The sequence below is a fragment of the Myotis nattereri genome (assembly GCF_964212035.1).
Source record: "Myotis nattereri genome assembly, chromosome: 2".
NCBI classification, from domain to species: domain Eukaryota; kingdom Metazoa; phylum Chordata; class Mammalia; order Chiroptera; family Vespertilionidae; genus Myotis; species Myotis nattereri.
In genome coordinates this window covers 140367299-140394453 of record NC_138076.1, presented here as the reverse complement: position 1 = coordinate 140394453, position 27155 = coordinate 140367299, and the positions used below count along the sequence as shown (strand labels likewise).

The 27155-nt window shown below is 35.0% G+C and overlaps 1 protein-coding gene across 1 annotated transcript in view; it reads right to left on the bottom strand.

The window, feature by feature from the left end:
• Window positions 1-4297: 4297 nt before the first annotated feature.
• PAWR (pro-apoptotic WT1 regulator) overlaps window positions 4298-27155 on the bottom strand; it is a gene marked incomplete at its 5' end in the record, with an annotated part of 109746 nt that continues 86888 nt past the window's right edge. The window contains 4 exons of the mRNA XM_081083376.1: window positions 4298-4615; window positions 6978-7082; window positions 8835-8982; window positions 25990-26024. Coding sequence (XP_080939502.1) covers window positions 4529-4615; window positions 6978-7082; window positions 8835-8982; window positions 25990-26024 — 375 coding nt within the window. The 3' untranslated portion in view covers window positions 4298-4528. The remainder of the gene's footprint in view (window positions 4616-6977; window positions 7083-8834; window positions 8983-25989; window positions 26025-27155) is intronic.

The following is a 27155-nucleotide window of genomic DNA, read 5'->3' as shown; positions in this document are numbered from 1 at the left end:
ACTTAAATGCCTAAAACAAACCAGTAATCAATAATATACAGTGGGGCCTTGACTTACGAGTTTAATTCATTCCGTGACGGAGCTCATAACTCAAATTACTCGTATGTCAAATCAATTTTCACCGAGTGAGACACGTGATGCTGGGCTGATGTTGTGGCGTTCACTGTGACGTTCGCTGCGCCAACTAGCGGTGGAGTATCTGAAGCTGGCTCATAACCCGAATTTTAGCTCGCAACTCAAAGCAAAAAATCGGCTGAGAGACGGCTCGTATCTCAAAAAACTCGTTAGTCAGGACACTCGTAAGTCAAGGCCCCACTGTATACAGAAAAACTAACTTAAAATCATGTTTGAATAGATCAACAGTTTGGTGTATCTGACATACATTGAAATCTTTTTACTTTTTACTTCAGTACCACTATCAATTCCTTTAACATTTTCTTTTCGTAATACATAGTTATCTAAAAGAAATATGGTGCAATACTTCCCAATAGGTCTTTCACTCCAACATTCAGTAAATGTTGCAGCACATGAAAGGGTACACCGAGACCTAAAAGACAATGGCTGAATAATAAATACAAAAAGTACTTTCGAATGAACTATTCAGAGTAGATTGGTTAATGCTACTTAAAATTGCACTTTGTGCTCCTGACTCACACCACATAGAGACTGTACATTGCTAAATGGAAGGGCTGGCACATGTCCATTCTTCTACAACTTCTGTAATATCTGTAACTGTATACCCAGTTGACCAATAAATACTTGCTGAAAGAATGACTATGACAATTTAATGTAACCCTCTCATCCATAGTCTTCTTATATACTGACACATGATTATTTTGGGGATGAGGATACGATTTGAACATGATATGAGATTCTAGCTAAGCAAAATAAAAAACTACGGGCCTAGGTTTTCATGGGTAATGGTTCAAGTCTTTATACTGAAAATAAAACAACCAATTTCTATACATCACCGACAACTTATTTGCACAGGGGGGAGTACCTTTTATTGAGACACCCGATGAACAAAATGTTCACTGTTTAATTAACATTATGCTTTCAGTTTAATGGAATGACAAAAGAAAAAGTGTTACTAAGTTCTAAGTAATATAAATTACAGTCCTAGTCCATGGGATGTCCTTTATTTAGCGAGCATAATTCCAAAACAAAAGAAGGTTACTGTTACATATTAGGGGTGGTTCAGATACAATAACAGAATGTTTAGCCCTGACTCTAACGTATTATTTTTAAGTTCAGATTCATGAATGCTAGTTCTTTCTCATTTAACATACCCCCCCAAGTGAAAACCTGGTGTATTAGGTTTTTATATTACAGGATGAAAATATATGCCTGAATCTTGTAATGGATTAACAAAAGCATTTAAGTGACAACATTGCATGGAACTTACTAGGCATAGACTCAAGATCATAAAAGTACAAAGATGACAGATGACGATCACTGTACATGTATTACAAATGCAAGGCCTTTCCTATTTCATCTTAAGATGTTGAACATATTGCTATGTCTAATACACTTACTTCTATAATATTCAACAAAGTATTCGTGGATGCAAAATCTTGCATCTTAATTTCTAATTATAAAAATGCAGATTAATCCAGAAAACATAAAACACATGTAATTGAGGTAGGTTTTTGACCTTAAGAATACATTGCTTCTACTACAATTAAAAAGTTATAAAAAAAAAAAAGTTATTTTAAACAAGAATATATTGCTTCATGGATCTGCCCCTGATACTTAAGTTTCTATGTTTTAAACCACACAATCAAGTGTGACAGTGCTAAACTACTATGTTTAGTAAATTCCCTTAGAAACACACCCCTAACATCTTCTTTTTCCTCTAACGATAACAGTAGTACAATAATATTAATAATGAACAGATTATTTAATCAATTCCCAAGTTAATACATGTCGAAAATCAGGGAGGCCAGTTGTATTCATTTTAAAGTTAATAATCATACTGTTTGGAAAATAAGATCACAAACACTTTATAACTTTGGATATGCTTTATTATGCCACAAATTCCCAGGAAATATAAGAAATAGTTCTTCTGAATGGGACTAATAATTTCACAAATACTAGCACTTTACTGACAATAGCCAAGTTTTCTAAGGTGGTGCACATGTATTTAAGCTAGTTTTTCAAAATCTCAATATTTTTATAAGTTTTAAAGGGATATTGTAGCAGATCCTACTTTATTTTTTAATATTCAGTGTAAAAATCTATATGTGAAGTAAATACATATATTAAGGAAGAACTGCATGTGAAAAAAGCCTTGCCTAAGAACTTAGGTGATGCATTTGCACTAGGTACCATTATGTAAAAGATCATAGTCAGAAATGTTCCCAATAAACTGAGAAAAGGAAAAAAAATTAAAACTGCTGTCTTCATAAGTATTAATTAGTGGTATAATTTTAAAAAGGGAAATGGAATATTCCTTTACTTACATATGGATTAAATAAATTAGAAATACTTCTTTTACTGAAAAACCAGTACACTTAACATATTTTAAGGCTAAATACTGACAGCATTTTCACAATGTCCAAAATGTGCATGGGAAGTTAGGTAATACCGATATTTCTGCCACATACCTAAGGGGAAGTAAAGGAGATGAGTACCTCAAGCCAAAGGTAGTAACTGAGCCTGGCAGACTACCTGACATGTGGATAGTGGATCACTGTCCCACGCTGGGCAATATTCTTTGAAAAGGATGCCCTTTAGGGCAGTAATTCTGCACTGTATCAAAGTTTGGTAATTTAACATTGAAATTGTTGGTTAATATATATGGACATATGAAAACTTCCCCAGAGACCAGGTTATTAAATAAACTAAAAGGGGAAACAATGCTGGTAGCTAAAATTATATTAACTCCAGAGTCCCCAGTGGAAGGTATAGAAGGAAAGAGGCAACAGCAGTTCTTTCCAAACTTACGTTATGATCAGAATTATCAGACAGTGGGTGAGCTTTAAAAAGGTCTCAATCTAAACCTATCTAGAAACTGCAGCCAGGAAATTATTTTTTAAGCAACCCAAGTGATTCTGATGATCAGCCAAGGTTGAAACTTCTGAAGTGGAAAGGGGTATGGGCTAGGGGGGCAATCTAGGCCACTGCAAAGAGTTTCAGAATTCAACATCTGAATTTTATCATTTACTCTACAATTTTAACAACTGTCTCACTCTTCCTATTTTTCTAATAGTGAGTAATGAAGGGGCTAAGCAAATGAAGGAAAAAGAATCAGTGGGGTACCTAAAACACATTTTACTATGTTCAAGCCACTTATGTATATTAGATAAATGGGCATCCATATACTCATGTTTGAGACTCTACTAACACTTCTTAATATTAATGTTATTTTAAAGGAGGGGATTTCCTTACTCAACATGAAAATGTAATATAAAACAACTCTAAATACTAATGATAGTAGAAAAAATTTGTATAATTCTTTAAAATAATTATTTTTAAAAAAATCTAATAGTAGAAAGAAAATCCTTTAAATTTGAGGTAAGGCAATAAGTCTCGCATATGATAACAACTGTGTCAGTGTTATTTTCCAAGTTAGAAATTAAGCAAAAATATTTCCATGCTAGTTCTGTTTATGTACTCTTTTGTAATGTATAAATGCTTTTAGTGTGGATAAATATCTTGGTTTTTATTTTAATGTATATGATAATTAAAGATATGAAATTTTTTCTTATACACTAAAATCGTACACTCTATCAAGGCTTGATGAATAAACAACTTTTTAAATACCCCGTGTTCACTTATAAACTAAAAAAGGTAGTACCTACATAAGAAATTTTATATTAAAATTACAAACATTATGTTCTTCAGAAGTTAACATGATTTTAAATTTTTTCAATATTCAAATACAAAATACATTTTAATTTACTATAGCACAATTCAAGTATTCTCTTAAATTTTGTATTTAACCAACTAGTTAGTATGTGATATTAAGTGACTTTTTATAATAGCTTTCCTTTTTAAAGATGACTGTTATACAAAATAGTGCGACTCTATCTATATACTCTAAATTGCTTAGATTAAGTTGAAAGAACAAAGACAGCAGACAAAGACCTTTATGAGTAAATCACCTACACATAAAAGGTTGCACACTCCAGTAATAAGGCATTTGCAGGTAACTCCCCAGAAGAATTTGAATTCATGTAAACAAAGACTATGTATATTCCTTTAGGGAGAAAATGCACTACCATACATAAAATATATTCAAATGGTTGTGACTTTAAACTATATATTATTTGAATACCACACAAAACCAAAGAAGCATGACCTGTAATTTTAATGACCAAAAGATGTTACTTATTTGTGAAATAAAAAGTAGATACTTTTTGAAACTAACAATGAAAAGGAAATGTTTTCAAAATAAACATCCACTGTTTTCCAGAAATAAATATACATACTTAATGTATTGCAGCACAGGAATATTGTCCTCATATTAACCGTAACATTCAATCAGTAGTTTTAAAATATTTTTTCCACACTGAGGCTGAATCTTCTACCTTGTCAGTTGCCCAACGACTTTTAACAGAGTTTTATTCTCCTGCTTTAGTTGTTCATTCTCATCTTCAATATCATCTAGGTCCTTAAGGAAACAAAAAGGAAAATAGGATGTGAGTTTTTAAAAATGTTCTAAATAAAAACACTTCAAAAAATACACACTCAGAGGTAATTCATATAAGCAGTTAGTCTGGAAATGAGGGCAAGTTCTGAAAACAACTTTAGGTAGAAATGTGCCACCTAAAGGAGCGTACACTACTCCACTCCTTCTCACTGAGAATATGAGCCAACTCTTGCCAGATCTTTCAGTTTTTCAAGAGAAGCCAGAATTCTTTAATTGTAAATCTTCCAATTTTTAACTATTATAAATAACTTAATTTTTTATTTTTTAAAAATTCCCCATTCCACAAAAAGAATACATATTGGGGCAATATGAGGTTCAGAGGCTCACACTGCAACCTTGTGTCAAATTAGGCATCAAAAAGATCCAGGTACAAGTTCTGGATATACGCCTACCACTTCGTGTGACCTTTTAAAAGTGTGTATGTTGTGGGGTGAGAACCTGAGGAGCTGATAAGAACTGAGGCAAACAGAAAAGGCGATCTGGGGCAGACAGAGTTCATCTGGCTTCTCTATGAGATTTTGTTTGAGGGAAAGGTTTTAGAGCTTAAAAAAATTTGAAAGCCACTAAACTAGGTAATCACCCTTTGGCTTTAAAGTTATGTGATTCTAGCTCTAAGTTCCCTATTGTAATTCTAGTGCCTTATATAAAACCATTTGGTAAATACAAAGGCCATCTGCTCTAAGTTTCAGTTAGAAGAAACATTATATCAAGGCAGACTATTTACTGATGGTTGGAAAGCAGACATTTATAGATTTATCCTTGTAATTCAAAATACTAAAACTTGGAGCAATCATTACATGTGCTATTGGAGTACAGCATTCTAACAAATTTAGTATACTGTCTTTGGATAATTAGGTCCATGATTTAAAAATGTACAAGAACATCCCTGGCTGGTGTGGCTCAGTTGGTCATACATCCCGTTCACCAAAGCAGCAGGTCTGATTCCCAGTCAGGGCACAGACCCAGGTTGTGGGTTCAATCCCGGGTCCAGGTGGGTGCAGAAGGCAACTGATCGATGTTTCTCTCTCCTATCAATGTTTCTACTTCTCTGTCTCCCTCCCTTCCTCTCTTAAAAAAAAATAAAAATTTTAAAAATGTACAAAAACAGAATTTGCATTTACTCACAAACTACATGAGTGATGTTGAAAAACTGATTTGTTTAAAGCAACAATAAAGATACATGATTCCTAGAATTACTACAACTGAGACTTAGATAAGATTTAGAATTTTAAGCTCTGAAAGTGCAGATGTTTTATTATTCTCTTTAATGCACAGTGCTAATACATCATAAACACCAAAAATATTTGCAGATTTCATTAAATCATAGTCCATAACCAATAGTTAATGCCTGTGTTCTGAACCAAGATGAAAGACAGCCTATAAAAATTAAATTGTTTAGAAGTAGGATTCTCGAATACCTGAGGCCAAATACTGGCTCAGTTGATTACTATGTGATTACTACATATGACCTTGAGCAAGTTAAACTTTGAGTTTTAGCATCATCATCTACAACCTGTAGTTAATGCCTTACAGCTTTGCTATGTTGCACATAATGGAGACTGTATTTTCTCTTCTTTCATAGTTAGAGTTAAGACTGGATTAGAAATGTTTTTTCCCCCTACCAAGCATGTCAAACTCACGGTTGGCGGGCCGCATACCTCCTTCAAATAAATGAGGCATGTGGCCTGCCAGCCTCGAGTTTGACATGCTTGCAAGGTAAACATTTCCTTCCTCTATCCTATCTAAATTCTTCTAAAAGCAAAACTATGGAATCTCTTTTCATTACCATTACCTAAGTATCGTCTAGCATTAAGAACTGCTTCTTAAGCAGGAAGTAAATTCAAGGGCTAAAAAGAAAAAAAAGAACGACAAATATTCATAAGAGAGATCTTCAGATAAAGCTTATTAACCTAAACTTGAGAATGCATACATACACTTGAAGAAAAAGAAGTAGAGAAAATACAAAGAAATTTGGAATGTCCTATAGCAAGGAAGTAGTAACTGTAGTTCTTCATTGAGGAAACTTTGTGCCTTTTATGTATAGTGGTGACCAAGCTGCCTCTCACCTCCAGATGAACAAAACACAAAGCAATCCATTCATCAGTCCATCTCCAACAGAATAATGTTAAGTAAATACAGTTGATAACTAGACAGAGGAAATAAAATTACAAAAGGAAATGATATTTCTTACTACCACAAATTAATGGCATTAATGAAAGAATCAACCAAATAATGAAGTTAAATAATTTCTTCATATCTATATATTTTCATCCAATTTCCAGAAAAAAAAGAAATGATGAAACTGAAATATGTAAATACTCACTCTATTTAACAAGTCAATTTCTTCTTTGAGTTTTCCGATCATTTCCTCTTTATCTTGCATCAGTCTCACAAGTCTTAAGTTTTCCTGCCTTTCTCTTAATATTTCCTAGTAAATATAATTACAAAGTTGATTAATTGGAAAGTATTTGGTGGTTTATAATCTTAAGTGTCATACATCTGCCAAATATGGTGAAGATAATATGAAAATTTCCACTGAATTTTCTTTCCACTTGATGAGGGAAGGAAAAACCCATCCCAGAAAAGAACCAGAGAATGAAAGGAACATAGGAGTTGTAAGATATGTTTCTGATTAAATCTATGTTTACACAAGTCTTTAACAAATACTAATACTCAAAGTCCCCTCTTTAGCTTATCACCACCATTAGTAATAAAATATTTTGATCGATAATATGTTAGAAGAAATTCAAATTTATTAAAAATATAGTTTAAGAAATTTACTTTGTTATGCACCTGAAACTAATATATGTCAACTGTATGTCAATTGTAACTGAAAAATAAATTATTTTAAAAAGAAAAGGAGAAAGCTGTATGGAAAAGTCTAAACAGAAAAAAAAAAAAATGGCCCTCAGTTTTACTTCCAACTCTGCTAGTTAACTGACAATGGATGAAATGAAGAAACTGAAATAGATTACTGGTTTTTAAGCTTCTTTTTAAACAATGTAACACCTTTCCCAAAGAAATCTTATTTAGAGAAACCAGGGACTTGGTCTAGGTCAGCCACCTTGGGGGCAAAAGAGAAGCAGAACTTAAAAGGTCTCACCCAGAACTTGTTTCTTTCCTACTAACCCTCAGCGAAAGCAGCCGGCCGGCCTCTTTAATCAACTGCTGCCAGCCACTAACAAGACAATCCAAACCCTTGTGGAACTTTAAAACCTTTCTGAAGAATCCCCTTGAAACCTACTGAACTATGTATTCCTTAAAGTTTTAACTTTAGATTTATAGAATGTAGTTTGAAAGCTCAGATGTGAACTAAAAATAATGATATGTTATAAAAGAAAAAAACTTCACAAATTAAATCTCTACTAAAAATAATCTTTATATCACAGGTAATAATTTCAATTTAGCAAAACAAAACATATTTTCAATAACCAGAAAGTAATTCAGTATCATTATCAATTTTAGAGACTGACTGTCTATAGAATCTGATAACTTTATACCAATATCCATTTGCATTGTTCTCAAAGATACTACTAAATAGGTTTATTCTTAAAACTGTTTCAAACATCATCTGTATATTGCTTTGTGTTTATTAACAAATGTTACCCCAATGAATTTAATTTAAAAAAATTTAAAAATTGTTTCAAACACGAAATATGGCTCTGGGCTCTAACTCAGAACCCAGAAGAAAGTCTACAAATGACCATCTGTACAGATAATAAAATAAAGACACAGTAGCGCATTCTGCCAGGAAAACTTGTAACCATTTCAAAGGCAAAGACTATTTTCAATATATTAAAGATAGCACTTGGCAGGATGGGAGTAGCCATTAAATATTAAGGAATACAAGAATTGGCTCTGCTTCTAAAAGTTGTAACATCAACCGAACCGGATACAGGAAAATATTAAGGAAATCAGAAAGTAAACCTAGCCACTGTGCATTCTAGACAATGGACGTAAGACAATGATGCAAAGCTGCTAGTTGACTATACATGGAAATTACCAAGAACACCAATGACATCTTCCATTGGTGCCCTTATTCTTTTCCCTTTTTTTTTTTTATCACTGTTGCTCCCCTACAAATTTCAATTTTTTTCTCTCTTAACTGCTATGAAAATTAAAAAAAGAACTACAAATAGTATATTAATTCTATCAACCTTAAATAATTTGTAACTCATACCTTTTCGAGATCTTCAATTTTCTTTTCCAATGTGTTACTTGGGACCAAATTACCTGAAGCATTTGCATCCCTATTATGTCTGCTGAACCCACTTCTATCTGTTCGGGGATATCTACTTGAGATATCTTCTTCAGAGGCAGTGGTTGTGCTATGAAAATAAAAAGATAAAACATCTAATATATCCAGCAAGAAGAATGCTGAAAATATTTTCTATTCACCATAAACAATTACCATTCCCTGAGGACACCTAGTTATAGTAATCAACTTATTTATAACTATAGAAGTTAATAATTATTCCAATACAATGAAAAACACTCATTAATTCTTTTGACCAGTATCTCCTGGATAGTTGGTAAGGACAAGACACTGTTCTGGATACTGTAACTAAAAACACAGACATAGACTCTGCCCTTCAACTTAACAGAGATCATAACTAATTATAACAAGCAAGACCATCATCACAATAAGGTAAGTTAGGGTACTATGACAGGGAATTAATGCAGACTATCTGTGACAGAGAATCGCTTTCATTTTTTAAAACAATTCTAATCCATCACGGATCAATACTTTTATAAAAGATCAAGTAAAAATGAATTATTGGAAAAATAAAAGAGACCATACAAGTCCAAATATTTTATTAGATTCTGACCCACAAAATTATATTTTAAAATATAATTAGAATAAATAGAAAAAAGGAAAGAATTACATAAGATTGCATATTTTTCACTGGAAGTATGCACATAGCCAATAATAGGCGATCACACTACTAAATCACCTGAAGGCTTGACTGGACTGGAGAATTTGCCTCTAAGCTCATTCACATGTCTGATTGCAAAAGGCCTCAGTGTCTCACTGGCTGCTGGCCAGAAGCCTCAGTTCCTCAGTATGTGGGCTTCTCCATTGGGCTGTTCACCATATGGCAGCTGTCTTCCAGAGAGAAAATGACATAGCAACCAAGACAGACACTGTATATCTGTTCTGCCCAAATCTCAGAAATGACATTCTGGCACATCAACTCTGTTGCAATGTGGAAGGGGATTACACAAGGTGTAAATACCAGGAGGCAGGGCTTCCAGGGGCTCTCCTGGAGGCTGGCGACCGTACTTGTTAACTTACTTATACCAGGTTGGACTGATGATTATGCTGTTCGCAAGGGATAAGGTATATCGAAACTACATGTATGTTTTGTTTAAATAGCACTTATAACAGAAAAACCAGTTTCACAGGTGTATGCTGACGGAAATAAGAGAGATTTTAAAACAACTTCAACAAGCTCAGGATATTCATTTTCAACTTTTACCACAAATGCAGAAAATGACACTTTTCAAAATGTCTCCAGTCCTTCATTAGTAATCAGCTCCAATCATTTAAAGTTAAATCTAAAATAGCTTTTGATAAAAAATGGATTCCTGATCTATTAATTTCTTATGCATGGGTTTTCTTTTGATAGAACATTATGCAAATGTGTAATACTGAAATCACCAACTTTACTGACAACTGTTAAAATATTGTGGAACTCATCATAATTTGTAGAACTTTCCCCAAAAACTCCCATTCATTTTTGTTCTTTGGTCTTATATAACATTGAAAACATTTTATGTCTCCTTTGCATGGAAGACTAAGATTACTAAATAAGAACTATTAGAGAAATAAGTCTAATTCACATATTTTAAAAGCTGGGGACCAAACTGGTGTCTTAGCTTGCAAAAACAATGAGTTCATCCCAAAGTTCAAATACTTTTGTCTGAAAATTTTCCATTGAACATTATTTTTTACTTCAGCCTATGATTAACAGTTGATTGGTGCAGTTTCCAAATTATCATTTACTTTTTTAATCTCAAATTTAATGCATTAGTGTTCAAGTAATTCACACTTTTAGTGAACCACTGTTAATTTAGCTGATATAACAAGTACACTGCTTAGTTCAGCTGAGATAGCAAGACTTTCTCAGAGAAACAAGCAGGACATTAATTTACATTCTGGCCCAAGTTCCAGCATGTTTTCCCTGTCACTGTCTCTATATAATCAGAACATACTCCTACAAAAGAAAGGCAAACTTCAAACCACAGTTGATTTGTTAACCCTTCAAAGTTTTATATACTTCAGAGCATGTTGTGCTTGTCAGCAAGGAAGTTAAAAAATAAATTCTTCATATCACTGTCATGTTAGCAAAAGTCAATGTGTTCATTAAAATATAACAAATATTTCTTTGCTATCTTATTTGTTAAAGAATTTGTTTTCTTTATCACTAAACTGGTCCTAAATTTATCAAGCTATAGTGTTTCTGGAAAGTATTACACAAACTACCTTCTTTGCTACAGATTCACTCAACATCTCTAAGCAAATATCTTTGTCTTGTCATTTGTGTATAACCTGAACTGAGAGTTTAAAAGAAATTCACAGAGCACTAATGATTACATATGAAATCCTGAAGACTGGCTGTCAGCTTCTTAACTATAATATTCGTTCAAATAATACATTTGTGGTTGTGAATATATTTATGTCATGCCCGTTGTAAGTGCCACTTAAATTTTGATGATTTTATTGTTTTAGTAGACAGTACATCACTGCAAATAATTCACTGTGGTTTTAGCACTTCCACATCCACTAAGGCTAAACACTGAATTCAGTATAGGAAGGACAGTGCTTGCCAACAAAATGAGTACAGACTCTGTTGTTCTGTATCTCTTTGAAATTATAGTACTTCCATCATCATCACTTGGTTTACTATTATTGTCACATTCAGGAAGGGCTATCTTTTCTTTTTTTTTTTTTTAAAAAGTCTATTAAAGCTTGTTTTATCTTAAATAAATTAGAATAAAAAATAAAAATTTTACTCCCTGGATATAGATAATACTAACAAACACAGAAATTGAAAAGATTTTTTAAGTAAATAAATCTTCACATTTTTCTTCAATACTTAAACATTTTGGGTTACAAATGACTAATATAAATTAACACATGTACAGCAGGCTACATATACTGCTCAAGCTCACAGGGAACATTCATCAAGAGAAACCATATTCTGGGCCATAAAACACATCTTCACAAATTTAAAATAGAAATCATACAATGTCTGCTCTAAGGCCACAGTAGGGTTAAACTAGAAATCAGTAGCAAAGATAATTAGAAAATCTTAAAATATGTGGAGATTAAACAACATACTTCTAAATTACATGTGGATCAAATAAGAAATCTCAAGAGAAATTCTAAAAATATTTTTAATTAAATGAAAATGAACCCACAACTTAAAATTTGTGGGATGCAGTGAAAGCAGTAGGATGCTTAGAGGGAACTTTATAGCACAGAATGCATATATTAGAAAAGAAGAAAGGTCTAAAATCAATATTCTAAGTAATTTTCTACCTTTGGACACTAGAAAAGGAAGAGAAATTTAAATCCAAAGTAAGTAGAAAAATGAAATAATAGAGTAGAAATCAATCTATAATAATAAAAGCATGATATGCTAATTAGACCAGACAGTCAAATGACCTTCAGGACGAAGCTGCAGCAGCAGGGGCCAAGGCAGAGGTGGTTAAGCGAGATCAGGCAGGCAGACAAGTGGTTAGGGGAGATCAGGCAAGCAGGCGAGTGGTTAGGGGCAATCAAACAGGCAGGCAGAGGGGTTAGGAGCCAGCAGTCCCAGATTTTGAGAGGGATGTCCAACTGCCAGTTTAGGCCTGATCTCACAGGGATCCCTGTGAGATCAGGCCTAAACCTTCAGTTAAACATCCCCCAAGGGGTCCCAGATTGCCAGAAGGTGCAGGCCAGGTTGAGGGACCCCTCCACTCCCCCATGCACAAATTTCGTACACTGGGCCTCCAGTTAAATTATAAATAGGAAACCAATATATAAAAATCAATAAAACCAAAAGCTCTTTCTTTGAAAAGATTAATAAAATCAACAGGATCCTACATGGGGTAAGTAAGAAAAAGAGAGAATAGACTTTAACTACATTACATGGTAGAAAAAGCAAAACTATATAGAGAGAGTAAAAACAGTAAGCAATTGCCAGGGGTTGAGGAAGAGGTAATGGGGGTGTGAAGGGGGTGATAAATAGGTGGAGCAGTGAAACTACTTTGTATGACACTATAATAGTGGATACATGTTATTTATACATTTGTCCAAACCCAATGTACAACACCAAGAGTGAACCGTATTGTAAACCATGGACTTTGGGTGATTATATGTCAATGTAAGTTCAACTGTAACATATGTACCTTTCTGTTGTGGAATGTTGATAATGGGGGAGGCTATGCATTTGTGTGTGTGGGGGGGGGAGGAGCAAAGGGCATGTGGGAAATTTTTATACCTTCCCTTCAATTTTGCTGTGAACCTTAAACTGCTCTAAAAATTAAATTTAAAAAAAATTGTGCATGAACCATTGACTTGGGTTAGTCAATATCCTGTTCAAAAGAGAGTCCATTGATAATGCAGTTGCATATGATGACAATATCAAAATGCAATTCAAGCTTCTAAATATTTACTTCAAGTTCTTATCTAGCTATGGACTGGTAATGACCAATAGTTCAAAGACCACACTTTGAGTGCTAGTTATGCTAGAGAAAGTTTAAAACTCAGAAGAGGACTAAGAATGTGCAAAATATCTAGAAACAAAGAGCATGTGGCCTATTTAAGAGAAGTGATATGACACTGAAAAAGTAAAAAGCTTGAAAGTCATTTTATAAGAACTTAAGCTTATGGTCTCTAAATTTTATTCACTACATACCCATGTTGGTATGAATGTTTATGTACTCTTCTTATAATATGATTTACAATATAACTATATTATATGTGACTATATATTACATGTTATATATTCACTAGGGGCCCGGTGCACGAAATTCGTGCACCGGGTGTGTGGGGGGGGGGGGGAGTGTCCCTCAGCCCAGCCTGCCCCCTCTCACATACTGGGAGCCCTCAGGCGTTGACCCCCATCACCCTCCAATCACAGGATCGGCCCCTTGCCCAGGCCTGATGCCTCTGGCCTAGGCGTCCGGCCCGGGCAGCGGTGTCCTGCAGTGGCAGCGGGGGTGGGGAGGGGACCGTGATCACGTGGGCTCCGCCCCTGCCTCTGCAGGATGCCTCTGGCTGAGGCGTCTGGCCCGGGCAGCGGGGACCCACAGCTGCAGCAGCCCCACGATCGTGGGTTTCGCTTTAGGCCCAGGCAAGGGGCCCCTAGCTCCTGGGACTGCCAGCTTCGACCGTGCCCAGCTCCCATCGCTGGCTCCACCCCTACTTCCTGCTATCACTGGCCAGGGCGGCAAAGGCACCTGATTCTCCGATCATGGCTGGGGGGCAGGGCAAAGGCGGCCCCAGGGCCGCCTTTGCCCTGCCCCCCAGCTCTTAGCTCCCCCCTGGGTTTCAGATCACTGTCAGTGGCAGGGGGCTTCTTCCTGCTTTCCCTTTCGCCTCCCTGCATTGTGCCTACATATGCAAATTAGCCGCCATCTTGTTGGCAGTTAACTGCCAATCTTAGTTGGCAGTTAATTTGCATATAGCCCTGATTAGCCAATGAAAAGGGTATCGTCGTACGCCAATTACCATTTTTCTCTTTTATTATTATAAATAATGTAGTATAAATAATGTAGATTATTATAAATATATGCAATATGCATTGTTCACAGATAAATCAGTGATTTATAATATAATCACATTATTAAAATAAAATATTATCTGTATCACAAAAATAGAACATAAGGGATGAAAAGAACTTAAAGTTTATATTTTAATTTTTTATGGCACAAAATTTTGTTTTCACAAAGCACTAACCATAACATGAAAAGTAATTTATTTATTGGGGAGAGGGAGAAACATCAATTTGTTGTTCCACCTATCTATACGGACTATGACACGTTTAATGAAAGTATAACTGAAAATGCTGCATCACTTTTTAGAATCTTATTTTAATACTTTGTCACAGAGATTCAAAGAGCTAGTTCTAAGATCAATTTTCATATTTGATTTTATGGTTATGCTTCCAGAAACAGATGCCTCACAATAAAAATTTAAATATTTTTAAAAGTTTCACTAAAAATTGCAAAGTAAACAAAGATTTTTTGCTGTTTTAAAATAGATCTGATTCTGTGAATCTTGCCAGCTGAATAAACATGTGATCATCTTTGTCCTTATATACTTGATTTGATATTCTCCTTAAATTCTACCCAGGCTTATAAATTTTCTAAGTATTAAACTAGATAATTCATAAATCCATTTAAAATTTGAATTGCAATACTGTGCAACATTCAGAAAGTGAACAAACAGAGCATGCTTCTCTCAGGATACCTCCAGGACCAAATGACCATCTCACATATAGAGCAAGGGTAATGAGTAATACACAGTACTAGCTATTAAGTACTAATGCCTTAATGTTATTTATATTAAATGATAAATATAAGTAGAAGTTTTATACATTATCCTGCATATCACTTTACCTTGAAGACTAGCACTGACATCATCTGAAGGTCATGGGAAGCCATTAAAGCAAGAAAAGTGACAATCATTTTAACAACATGCACGGGAGATGAGAAAACTGGAGACAGGGAGGCCAGTTTGGAGGCTACTGCATCACCTATGTAAGAAATTGGTATGCTGGTACTGGAGAAACACAGGAGTTAACAAGGCAGCATAAATGATTAGTTTTAGCTGAAGTAGTTAAAAAAAAAAAAAAAAAAAAGAGGGTTTTAACCAATGCCCAGATTTCTGGCTTGAGCAAGAGTGGACGGATTTTTATGCCAACTATTAAAATCCATCAAGTTTCACAAGTTTACTTTTGAACATGCTGAGTTTGGGATGCCTTTGTGATATCTACAAGTAGATATCTGAAAGTTGTTGGTTATAGAGGGATAGAGCTAATGATCTGAACCCATCAGCATACTAGTATTTATAGATAGTAACTGAGGTCATTGGAGTGAAGGTGATTTCTGGCAAAAATACACAGAACAAGAAGACAATAAAGTTGTTTTGCTTGTTTCCAACAATGAAACTGGCCAATAATGAATTTATCCTAAAGAAATAATCAAGACTGTGTACAATTATTTAGATACAAAGATATTAAAGTATTTTAATAAAAAACTGGAAAAAATCTACACATGTAACACAAATGGACTGTTCAATAAGTGTTGGTATGCACATCTAACGGTATGCTATGTTGCTATTAAATACAACATTGTAAAAGACTAATGAAAATAAAACGTACAAAATTATAAGAAATAAAGTCTAAGGTAAAGAGCTAACACCAATACACAAAAAACAAGTACAGGAAAGGAAGAACTACAAATAAGACTGAAGAACTACAAATAAGAAATGCCAACAAAATGGTAGGAAGAAAATCAGGAGAATAAAGTATCATTAAAACCACATCATCCTATATAGTAAGAGAGGAATATGCTAATTAGCCATTATGTGAGGTGTAATGATCAAGCATGTCAGGACCAGATCATGGATCAGCGGGAGGTTGGGCCAGCCAGGTACAAGCAGGCTGCGGAGAGCTACAGGAGAGGGCAGGGCAGCAAGCTATGGGGGGGGGGGGGGGGGGGGAACTACTGGAGAGCGGCAGCGACCTACTAGCGCCTTGGTTGGCAAACTGCGCCTCGCGAGCCACATGCGCTCTTTGGCCCTTTGAGTGTGGCTCTTCCTAAGCCTTAGGAGTACCCTGATTAAGTTAATAACAATGTACCTACCTATATAGTTTAAGTTTAAAAAATTTGGCTCTCAAAAGAAATTTCAATCGTTGTACTGTTGATAATTGGCTCTGTTGACTAATGAGTTTGCCGACCACTGTACTCGCGCATGGATTCGTGTGCAGGGCTACTAGAATAATTTTATATAAGAGCATCAGAATAATTTTAAAGGATTTCCTTTCACTTAAAGAAAGTCCAATTATATGCATCAACCATAAGATTATTCAAATAGAAACTACAAAGCTGACAACTGCAAACAAAATCCTAGAAATATGGATATCCCTTAATAGCATTGTATCTGCTTGATGTACAAGCTTAAAACAGTATTTTAAAGTTTAACCTATTAACAAATTTTAAAATACTTCATATTTGGCTTATTGATACATAAATGATATCAATTATACAAATTAAAAACAAGGAATAATTATTAGAAAACAAAATCAGTGCTTTATCCACATTCAGATTAGGTTTGTAAGGAATACTGTCAGAGTTGTGAATAATTGTGTTACTTGATCTTACTGCCAAATTTAGCTTTGTTTATTCTAGAAACAGAAATGTTTTTAACCTATTTTGAAGGTCTGATATGTGCAGTACAAAATACCCAGAAGAGAAAATTGTTTCATTAACTCCAAAAAGTTTGTAACATTCTACTCAGGAATGTTAACACAAATCTCTAATAGGATTCTAAAAAGAATCACCCGGGATCTGCCCTTAGCTACAAACATATTAACTATACTGTTCAGAAAAGGAAAAAGAATACAGAGTATCATTAAAGATAAATACTACAATCTACCGAAAGTTTTCCTCCTCTGGGAATTTTCACATCTTCTGTGGAAAGAGTAGGAGGAGTCATGTAGGGGAATAAACACTGTTCTAAATCTATCATGAGAACAAGACTGGCAACATTGTGAAATTACAGCTAGAGGAATTTTCCACTAAAATAGATATTTTAAACCTTAGCAATTAAAAGAAATACAAGACTCATGAGTAAAATTCTACTTTTAGAATGAATATCAAAATACTTAGAAGTGTTGGATGAATCATGAAATTCCTAAGTTACCAACAATCCATGATTGGCTTTCACATTTTTAATGTTTTCCTACCTTGTTCCCCACCACCACTCCCACTCCTCAAAACAGCCCCTTACTCGTGCAGGTCTTCTCTCTCTTCTTCCTTTAAATGCACACACACACCACACAGAGCAACAACTAAAAATCAAAATCAACTCTCAGAAACTTTATAAACATTGTGATACATATTTACTGTAGAAAATAAAAAATATAAGTATCTCCAGTAACCCCAACAACCCAGAGATAACTACCAATACATTTTACTGTAACATGTTAGTAGTTCTCAATCTTTTTTTTATAATATATTTTATTGATTTTTTACAGAGAGGAAGGGAGAGGGATAGAGTTAGAAACATCGATGAGAGAAACATCAACCTCCTGCACTCCTCCTACTGGGGATGTGACCGCAATGAAGGTACATGCCCTTGAACCAGAATCGAACCTGGGACCCTTGAGTCCGCAGGCCGATGCTCTATCCACGGAGCCAAACCGGTTAGGGCAGTAGTTCTCAATCTTTTTGGAGTATAGATCCCTTAGAAAATTTAATGAAAAATATAGCTCTTCTCCCAGATAAACATTATATTCTTTTTCACCAGAATTTTCGTGGATCATCAGTAGATTTCAAGTTAAGAACACTATGTTAGACTTTGTTTCAATATTATACTTTTTGTAATATGCTCTCCCTCTACCCACTTCATATAAATAATAATTTTCCTATACAATTAATAATTTTCTATACCATCAGTTTAATGTCTGCACTGTAACTATTTATATTAATGTTATATCTTATAACCTATCTCACTGGAAATGTAAGTTTTTCCAGTTAGGAGTCATTATACATGCTCATTTCTGGTATATATTTCTGGTATAGTGAATTATCCTAAAGAGATTAAATATGATAGTTATATCTCATCAGATATACTACCTAGTTGTTCAAATTTCACTACCTGAGACCTGGACAAAACAAATACAGAAAACAAAACATCCTTCCATATTTAGGTCACTGTATTTGGTAAGAAGAGCTAAAATTATACACTCCTCATTATCTTAGCATGCATGCCCCAGACACGTATCTTGCACCTCAGAACTATTAAACAAATATTAAACATAAAAATCCATTTTGATTTTTCAACTAAGCAATATGAAAAATAGGAATCACACAAAAACTTATACACGAATGTTTATAGCATATTATGTTATGTATTCTAATATAATAATTCATATTAACCAAAAGGTGGAAATGACCTATTGTTCATCAACTGATTAATGATTAACCAAAATGTGGTATAACCAAGCATGCTACTATTAATATGAATAAATTTTAAAAACATGTTAATTGAAAGAAGCCAAATCAAACGGCCTTATATTGTATGATTCCATTTATATGAAATATCCAACACAGGCAAATCTATGAAGACAGAAAACAGAGTATTGGTTGCTATGAGCTGGGTTGGGGGTTAACTGTTAATGGATATGTGGTTTCCCCCTTTTTTTGGTGGGGGAGGGGGAGTTATGGAACTAGATAGTGGTGATGGTTGTACAACCTGTCAATGTACTGTAAACTGGTGAATTGTACATTTTCAAAGGATTAATTTTGCTATTTGAATTATATCTCAATAGAGTTATTTTAAAAAGGAATAAGTATAGAATAGCATGTCCAGATTAGCGGTTAATTTCCAAGGAAATATAATACTGTACATAAAATGCACTTAAAAATATTTATACCAAATATTATTAACATAAATTCTCTTTCTTGATTATAAAGATATTTTAGGTCTTGTAGCTAAAACAAAGTAAAAATAGCTAAACAGACTCTGTGAAATCTATGTCCACATATGTAGAAGTTAAAGAACAAAACAAAACCAAAAAATAAAACAACAACCCATGTTAAACAGAAAAAAATCCAGTTACTAGTACCTACTTTTCAGTTACTCGAAGTCAAAATAAGCCAAATCAAATTGTAAAACAAACATTCTACATTCTACCCATACCAGGCAAATTAATATTATTATGAGGTAAAGCAACATATACTGACAAAAATCAGTCAATTAATAACTGTCTGATCTCACACAAGTCGTTCAACTTCACTGTGCCATAGTTTCCTCATCTGTAAAATAGAGATAATAAAACATCTCCCTCATGAGGTTATTGCAGAATTGACTGCATTAGCATATATGGCAAGTACTTTGAATAGTGTCTGATACATAATGAACACTATATAAATCTTAGCTAATATTTACAACACAGAAAAAAAGTTCACAAATCCACCAGGGAAGAATTCAGACCACAAAAAGTACCAGTATCTCAATTACTTTTAGAATATCATTTTGTGACTTTCCTATCCATTTGCAAAATACATTAACCAGAAGAGCCAAAGCTATTGTATCATTATAGCATTTGATAAAATATAGAAGATGCTAATCCTATAAAATAAAAGCCTAATATGCTAAGTGTCTGGTGGTCCAGTGACTGGTCAACTGTTCAACCAATCAAAGTGTAATATGCTAATGATATGCTAAGGCTATTCAACCGCTTGCTATGACGTGCACTGACCAACAGGGGACAGACAGTTGTCTGGTCGATGAATCACTATGACATGCACTGACCACAATGGGGCAGATGTTCCGACAGTAGGTTAGCTTGCTGCTGGGGTCCAGCCGACTGGGGCTAGGCGAGATGGGGCTGGCTAGACATGCCCTGGAGCCCTCCCGTGGTCCCTCCCCTGCCCCGATCGTGCACTGGTGGGGTCCCTCAGCCTGGCCTGCACCCTCTTGCAATCTGGGACCCCTGAGGGAATGTTGGAGAGCCACTTTCGGCCCAATCCTGCAGCCCATTCCCTTTGGGAGGGCGCCAGATGGTACATTTGGTCTTTGGTCTGAAATTTCTTACTTTTCAAGGATGATTTTTTTGGTGTAACCCCTGACCTATAGTCTGAAATTTCTTACTTTTCAAGGATGATTTTTTTGGTGTAACCCCTGACCTACAAACTAAGAAAGTTTCTCGTGACTAAGTGGTTCTTTAAATACATGTGCAAACAAGAACTACTGGTTTTATAACAGTGGTTATAAAGAAAATTCCACTTAGAAAAGAAAAAATTAACAGTTGTGTTACATCTTAAATTTGTTTGAATATTATGTTTCTAAATAAATTATTCACTTTCCAAACTTATAGAGGGTCTATTCAATTTCCTATGAAAGAGCATTAAGTTTCACATGACAATTAAAGGTCTGACTTCTCTCTATATTAGTTCAAAAAATAAGAGATCTGACACAATTCAAGATATACAGTATCTTTTAAAAGTGACACTTCTTTTTTTTACACATTAAGTGAAGTATGGAAAGGAGGGTCTTCTGAAATTAGATGGAAGTTCTTCGAACACCACATGTGGACAGCTGTGGTTCACAGTAAGGTATAATGTTTGAGGTGTGTGGTTTGTGCATTTCTATGTGGCTTGGTTGAGCTAGGTACAGTTTTCTGGGTGTACCTACTGTTTGTCATGAACAAAATTAAAATTCTGCATTGGCAAACTCAAATTTTGTGTCACAGTCAAATCGTTCCCTAATATATATCAACTGGGGCAAATTCAAATGATCAAAACAAACATTTTAGCACAACTGACTTTGGAAGAGAATGCTGGTCCCTAAGGAAAAGAATCATAGTCACATTTTATCAAAATAAAGAAATTATGGCAAAACAAAACAAAAAATTATGGGTCCCCAAAATAGTTATAGTGAGGGTCTCTGGAATACTTATGCTATATTTCACTGAAAAGGAGAAAAGCAGAGATGGCTCAGTTGAGAGCAGTCATTCTCTATATAACTTAAAATAAAAGTTGAAGATACTTGTTTTACTTCAACTATGGAGCAAAATAGAATGCAAAATTATATGTCCATTATGTCCATTATCCACACAGTTATACAAATAAAAAGCCTATAAAAATAATGTTAATAGTATTTGATCTGTGTGGGTTTTTCTAATCCAAATATTCAATAGTAAGAACTGCTTTTAAAATAAACAGTTCTGCCGTAATTGGTTTGGCTCAGTGGATAGAGCGTCGGCCTGCGGACTGAAGGGTCCCTGGTTCGATTCCGGTCAAGGGAATGTACCTTGGTTACGGGCACATCCCCAGTAGGAGGTGTGCAGGAGGCAGCTGATTGATGTTTCTCTCTCATCGATGTTTCTGACTCTCTATCCCTCTCCCTTCCTCTCTGTAAAAAATCAATAAAATATATATTTAAAAAATAAAAATAAAAAAATAAACAGTTCTAAGGTGTATAAAAATTCTACCCTGATCATTTTCAGTAACTGCAAAAAAAAAAAAAAAAAATTGTAAGAGAAGAAAAGTTCTGATAAAGCTACATGAATTATAGTTATAGAAGGACAATAATTACATGAAACATTATATATATATGAAACAAAATTTTGCACCTACATTTCAACTAAGATAACATTAATTCTTCCTAATATTCATATCTTGATGTGTCCAATGCTCTGGCATATGAACAAAAATTTCCCTCTCTTGTAACTTAAAAAACTTAAAAAAATATATTTCCTCTCTTGTAACTTAGCTAATTTCTGCTCAGAGGGAATGTGGTATAATAAAGGACTCATGGAACTAAAACCATTTTCCTCATTTTGGAATGAAGATGCCTGTCCAGGTGCCCGATGTGGCTATTGTTAGGTAAGGTACGTGCAGGTGCTCTGTATACCATTAAAAGCTACATAAATGTAACCTATTAATGTTACTGGAGAGGAGGCCAACTCAGAAGCACACTTATCACTGTGCATAAATGTTACTTAATAAAATAATTAAGTGTATTAAAAAATTTGTGAAAACAAAAGGACCAGTTAATTACTATGTGAGAATGATAAAATGTATTATCTGTCTTAACTTGCTTCCCCTGTTTCTTAATCAGTGCCATTCCTAACGGTTAAATTACATGCTTTAAGAAGAATGGTAAATTATACACCCTGGCTAATCCTGCCCTTTGCAAGTCATTCAGACTACCTTGCCTTTAAAAAAAAAAGGTTTTATTTAGATATCACACCAAGCAGGATAGCCACAGCTACACATCTAACAATCTCTCTTGTTTTTTTAAAGATTAATTTTAACCAATGCACTATAAACTTAACCAAGAAAACATTCTATTAAGAAAATTACACATTGGAAAAATAACCTACAAATATGACACTGATCCATCTTTCCTAAACCTTGAGTTTCAGAAATTTCATGACCTCCCTACATCTCCAACTACAGGCCTTCCATATCCAAGGGCTCCACATCTACAAATTCAACCAACCTTACACGTAAAATATTCAGAAAAAAAAATGTTACGTTGTTGCTGATGTGTGCTATGTAGTTAGGCCCATCCATGAGAGTTGCATCTATACTGAACATGTACAGACTTTCTGTCACTACTCCCTGAACAATACAGCGTGTAACAACTACTTGCATAGCAGTTACATTGTATTAGCTATTATAAATAATCTACAGATGATTTGAAGTGTTCAGGAGAATGTCCATGGATTTATATAGTAACTTGAGTATTCCCAAGTTTTGGCATCTGAGTAGGGTCCTAGAACCAACCCCCAAAGTATACCGAACGATGGCTATAATTTCTCAAAGTTATTTATACATTTTAAAAAGGGAGTCAGTGAACATGTGAGAGATGTTCAAGATAAGAGTGATTTCAATAGAATACAGTATTCCCCCTTATCCACTGTTTCACTTTTCCATTTCAGTTACCCATGGCCAACTGTATTCTGAAAATATTAAGTGGAAAATTCCAGAAATAAACAATTCATAAGTTTCAAACTGCAAGCCATTCTGAGTAATGTGATGAAATCTTGAGCCATCTAAGATGTGACTCACCCACATGTCCAGCGTATCCACTCTATTATACATTACCTATCCAGTCACATAATAGCCATCTCAGTTATCAGATTTACTATTGAGCTATCACACTGCTCCTGTTTAAGTAACTCTTATTTTACCTAATAATGGCCCCAAAGCCAAGAGTAGTGAGGCTGACAATTCGGACACACCACAGAGAAGCAGTAAAGTGATTCTTAAAAATCACCATAAAGTCAATAGCAGCCTAATGCTATGTCACAATACCTACATCATTCACGTCACTTCATCTCATCATACATAGACATGATATCATCTCACATTATCACAAAAGAAGAATGAGTACAGTACTATAAGATATTTTGATAGAGAGGCTATATTCATATAACTTTTATTATAGTACTAGAGGCCCAGTGCATGGATTCGTGCACAGGTGAGGTCCCTTGGCCTGGCCTGCAGGGATCAGGCCAAAACCGGCTCTCTGATATCCCCCGAGGGGTCCCCGGATTGCGAGAGGGAGGTTCTCAGGTGATGCACCTGGAATTGGGCTCCTTCTTCTGTGGATCTGGGTGCATCACCCGAGAACCTCAGCTGCCAAGTCACGGCAGCTCAGCAGCTCCTGCATTGAGCGTGTGCCCCCCGGCGGTCAGTGCACATCATAACTACTGGTCGGAGCATCTAACCTCTGGTGGTCATTGCACATCACAGCTACCAGTCAGACCGCGAATGGTCAGATGGTTGCTTAGGCTTTTATATGTATAGTTACTAATTGTTCTATTTGATAATTAATTGTTGCTGCTAATCTTTTATTGTGCCTAATTTATAAATTAAACTGTATCATAGGTAGGCAAGTATAGGAGGAAACACAGTATATAAAGGATTCTGTATACATGGTTTCAGGTACCCACTTGGGGTCTTGGAATACAACACCTGCTGGTAAGGGGGGATGACTGAGTATTAAAATTAGAGCTCCTCTTAATCAATGTTTTATTTTAGAAGAGATATAATAAACAAAACTTTTAACCAAATATTTTAAACTTTAACATACACGTAGAGGAAAACAAAGGTCTTATACATGTAAATCTAGGGAAATGGTCACGTGCAAGCATGTGGGCTCTGGAGTCAGATTGCCTGAGTTCAAATCTAGATTCCTCACTTGACTAGCTTAGCAACCTCAGCAAAATTATTCTACCTCTTTAACCTCTCATCTATGAAATGAAGCTAAATATTGTACCTTATTAGATAACTATGAGAATTAAACAAGGTCTCTATGTAAAGCATTTTGGACATTAAGAGTACTTGATAAGATTTATAATTATTCCATAATTATTAGCACAAGTATGAGCCCATCTTCTGCAACCTTTATGGCTTCAATAGTGAAGAAACCTAACATCCCAAGCATCTGCATTAAACAACTTCTCATACCGAATTCTGATTTTCTTCCTATATATGTGCACACACACTAAAACACATTTTCTGGTGAAAGCACTACTCATTGTGTAGAGGTGGTGCTATGGACTTACTGTGGTCTGAATGTCTGTTACTTCGCACCCGCCCCCACTCCCAATTCATGCCAAAATACTAATGCCCAATGTAATGGTATTAAGAGGTGGGGTCTTTGGAGGTGCCTAGGTCAGGAAGGTGAAGTCCTCATGAATGGACTCAGTGCCCTTATAAAAGAGACCCTACACAGCTCCCTAGCCCTTTCCGCCATGTGAGGACAAAGCAAGAAGTTGTCTGTCAACAACCCAGAAGACGACCTTGACCAGAACCTGAACAAAATGGCACTCTGATCTCTGACTGCCAGCCTCCAGGACCATGAGAAATAAATATCTGTTGTCTATAAGCTACCCAGTCTGTGGTACTTTGTTATAGGAGCCTGAACAAACTAAGACTGAACTGCAAACCCACAAAATGCACATGGTAAAGCCCTAACCCTCAATGTAATGGTATATTTGAAAGGGAAGCCTTTGGGAGGTAATTATGTTTATGTGAGGCCGTGAGGGTGGAGCCCTCACAATGGGATTAGTGTCTTTATCAAAAGAGACACAGAAGCTACTCTTTCTCTTTCCACCATTTGAGGAAAAGCAGGAGGGCAGCCATCTGTAAGTCAGGAAGACAACCTTCATCAGAACCCAATCATAATAGCAACCCTGGTGTTGGACTTTACAGCCCTCCAGAATTGTGAAAATGTAAATTTCTGTTTATGGTTTTTTGTTACGGCAGCCAAGCTAATTAATATAGGTGGTATTTTCAATGTTTAAACACATAAGGGAAAATGATCCTAAGTTTATATTTTGCTAAGTTCATCAGGCCCATACAAATTCATGGTGCACACAATTTCAAAGACTGCAAGGTATGCCAGAATATGTCATGGTTAGACAGACATTACACTCCTACTTACAGTGTAATTTCTTTTTAAAAGCATAATATAAAGGTTTCTTATTTTTCAGAAAGCTTGCTCAAAACAGTTCTAGTTAGGTAAGCCATGGTGAGACAGACATTACACTCATGTCTACAATATGTTGTAAGTCATACTTAAGGATTCTTACCTTTTATATCTGCCTGAAACTGTTCTAGATGGCTCCTGTGAAATAAAAATAATAACATATCAGTTTGAATGTGTGTGCAAGCACACAATTCTAGATTACATAAAACAGTTGATAGAAAATATCTCATTTTGAAAGAAAATAATTTAGAACAATTATCATTACTTTAAAAAATGTGCACTGCTGGTCAAACAAACCAAGACTCTACATCTGATATTTCATTCAAAACCAATCACTTTTTAAAAATTGTATAAAAGCTAAGAAAATAAAGGAAGCATCGTTCATCAACCATCACCTTTAAATATTTCTGAAAGTCAATAAACATTAAAATATGAAACAATTATAATCCTTTCCAGTCTTTTTTTATGGCCTCATTTTTTTTAAAAAAAGGCTACAATCCACCATATATTTAAGAGCCATTGCTCATTTTTAAAGACAGCTAAAAATAAAAAGTGAGAATGTATTTTTTATGCTGATTCTAAAGTACAAAAAAAATTGCTGTAAGTTAATATTAATCACTGGGGTGGGAAAATTATTATCTTGCCCGGGCTCTCCCAATATTTTTACATTATCATTTTATAAAAACTGGTCAAAATTAAATGATGAGTCTTATAAACACTGATAACTCTTTTTTCTATTTAATCATTAAAAGTCTCTAAGAGAGACCCTACAATGAAAAAATTTCAGATATAATTAAAGCCAGAGAATAACCTCTCTTTATAAGATGTCCAGATTCCAGGCTGAGAGCACTGACTGCATGGTGCAATAAAGGACATATCAATTTGGGAACAGTACAGCAAACCATATGGTTAGACTAAGATTTAGATCCCAGTGCCAGTACTACGAGTAAGTTATATAACATCTATCAGTCTCAGTTTCTTCATCTTCAAAAAGGAGTAGCAGCCAATGTCTATTTTATTGGATTACTGTGGAAATTAAATGGTATAGGTGAATAAAATGGTTAGCACAACTCCTTTGTAATTAACCCATTAACAGAAGTAACCAGGTGACACGATACTAGAGGTACCGCTGTGTGTGGGCTTGACTTAGCAGAATTACCTCTGGGGAAGCCATGCTTTGCCAGTTGGTTCAAAGACATTGTAACTCTCCCTTGGGCAGCAGCTATTCTTTACTTGCTAGACAAAGTAAACTTTATTTTCAACAGTGTG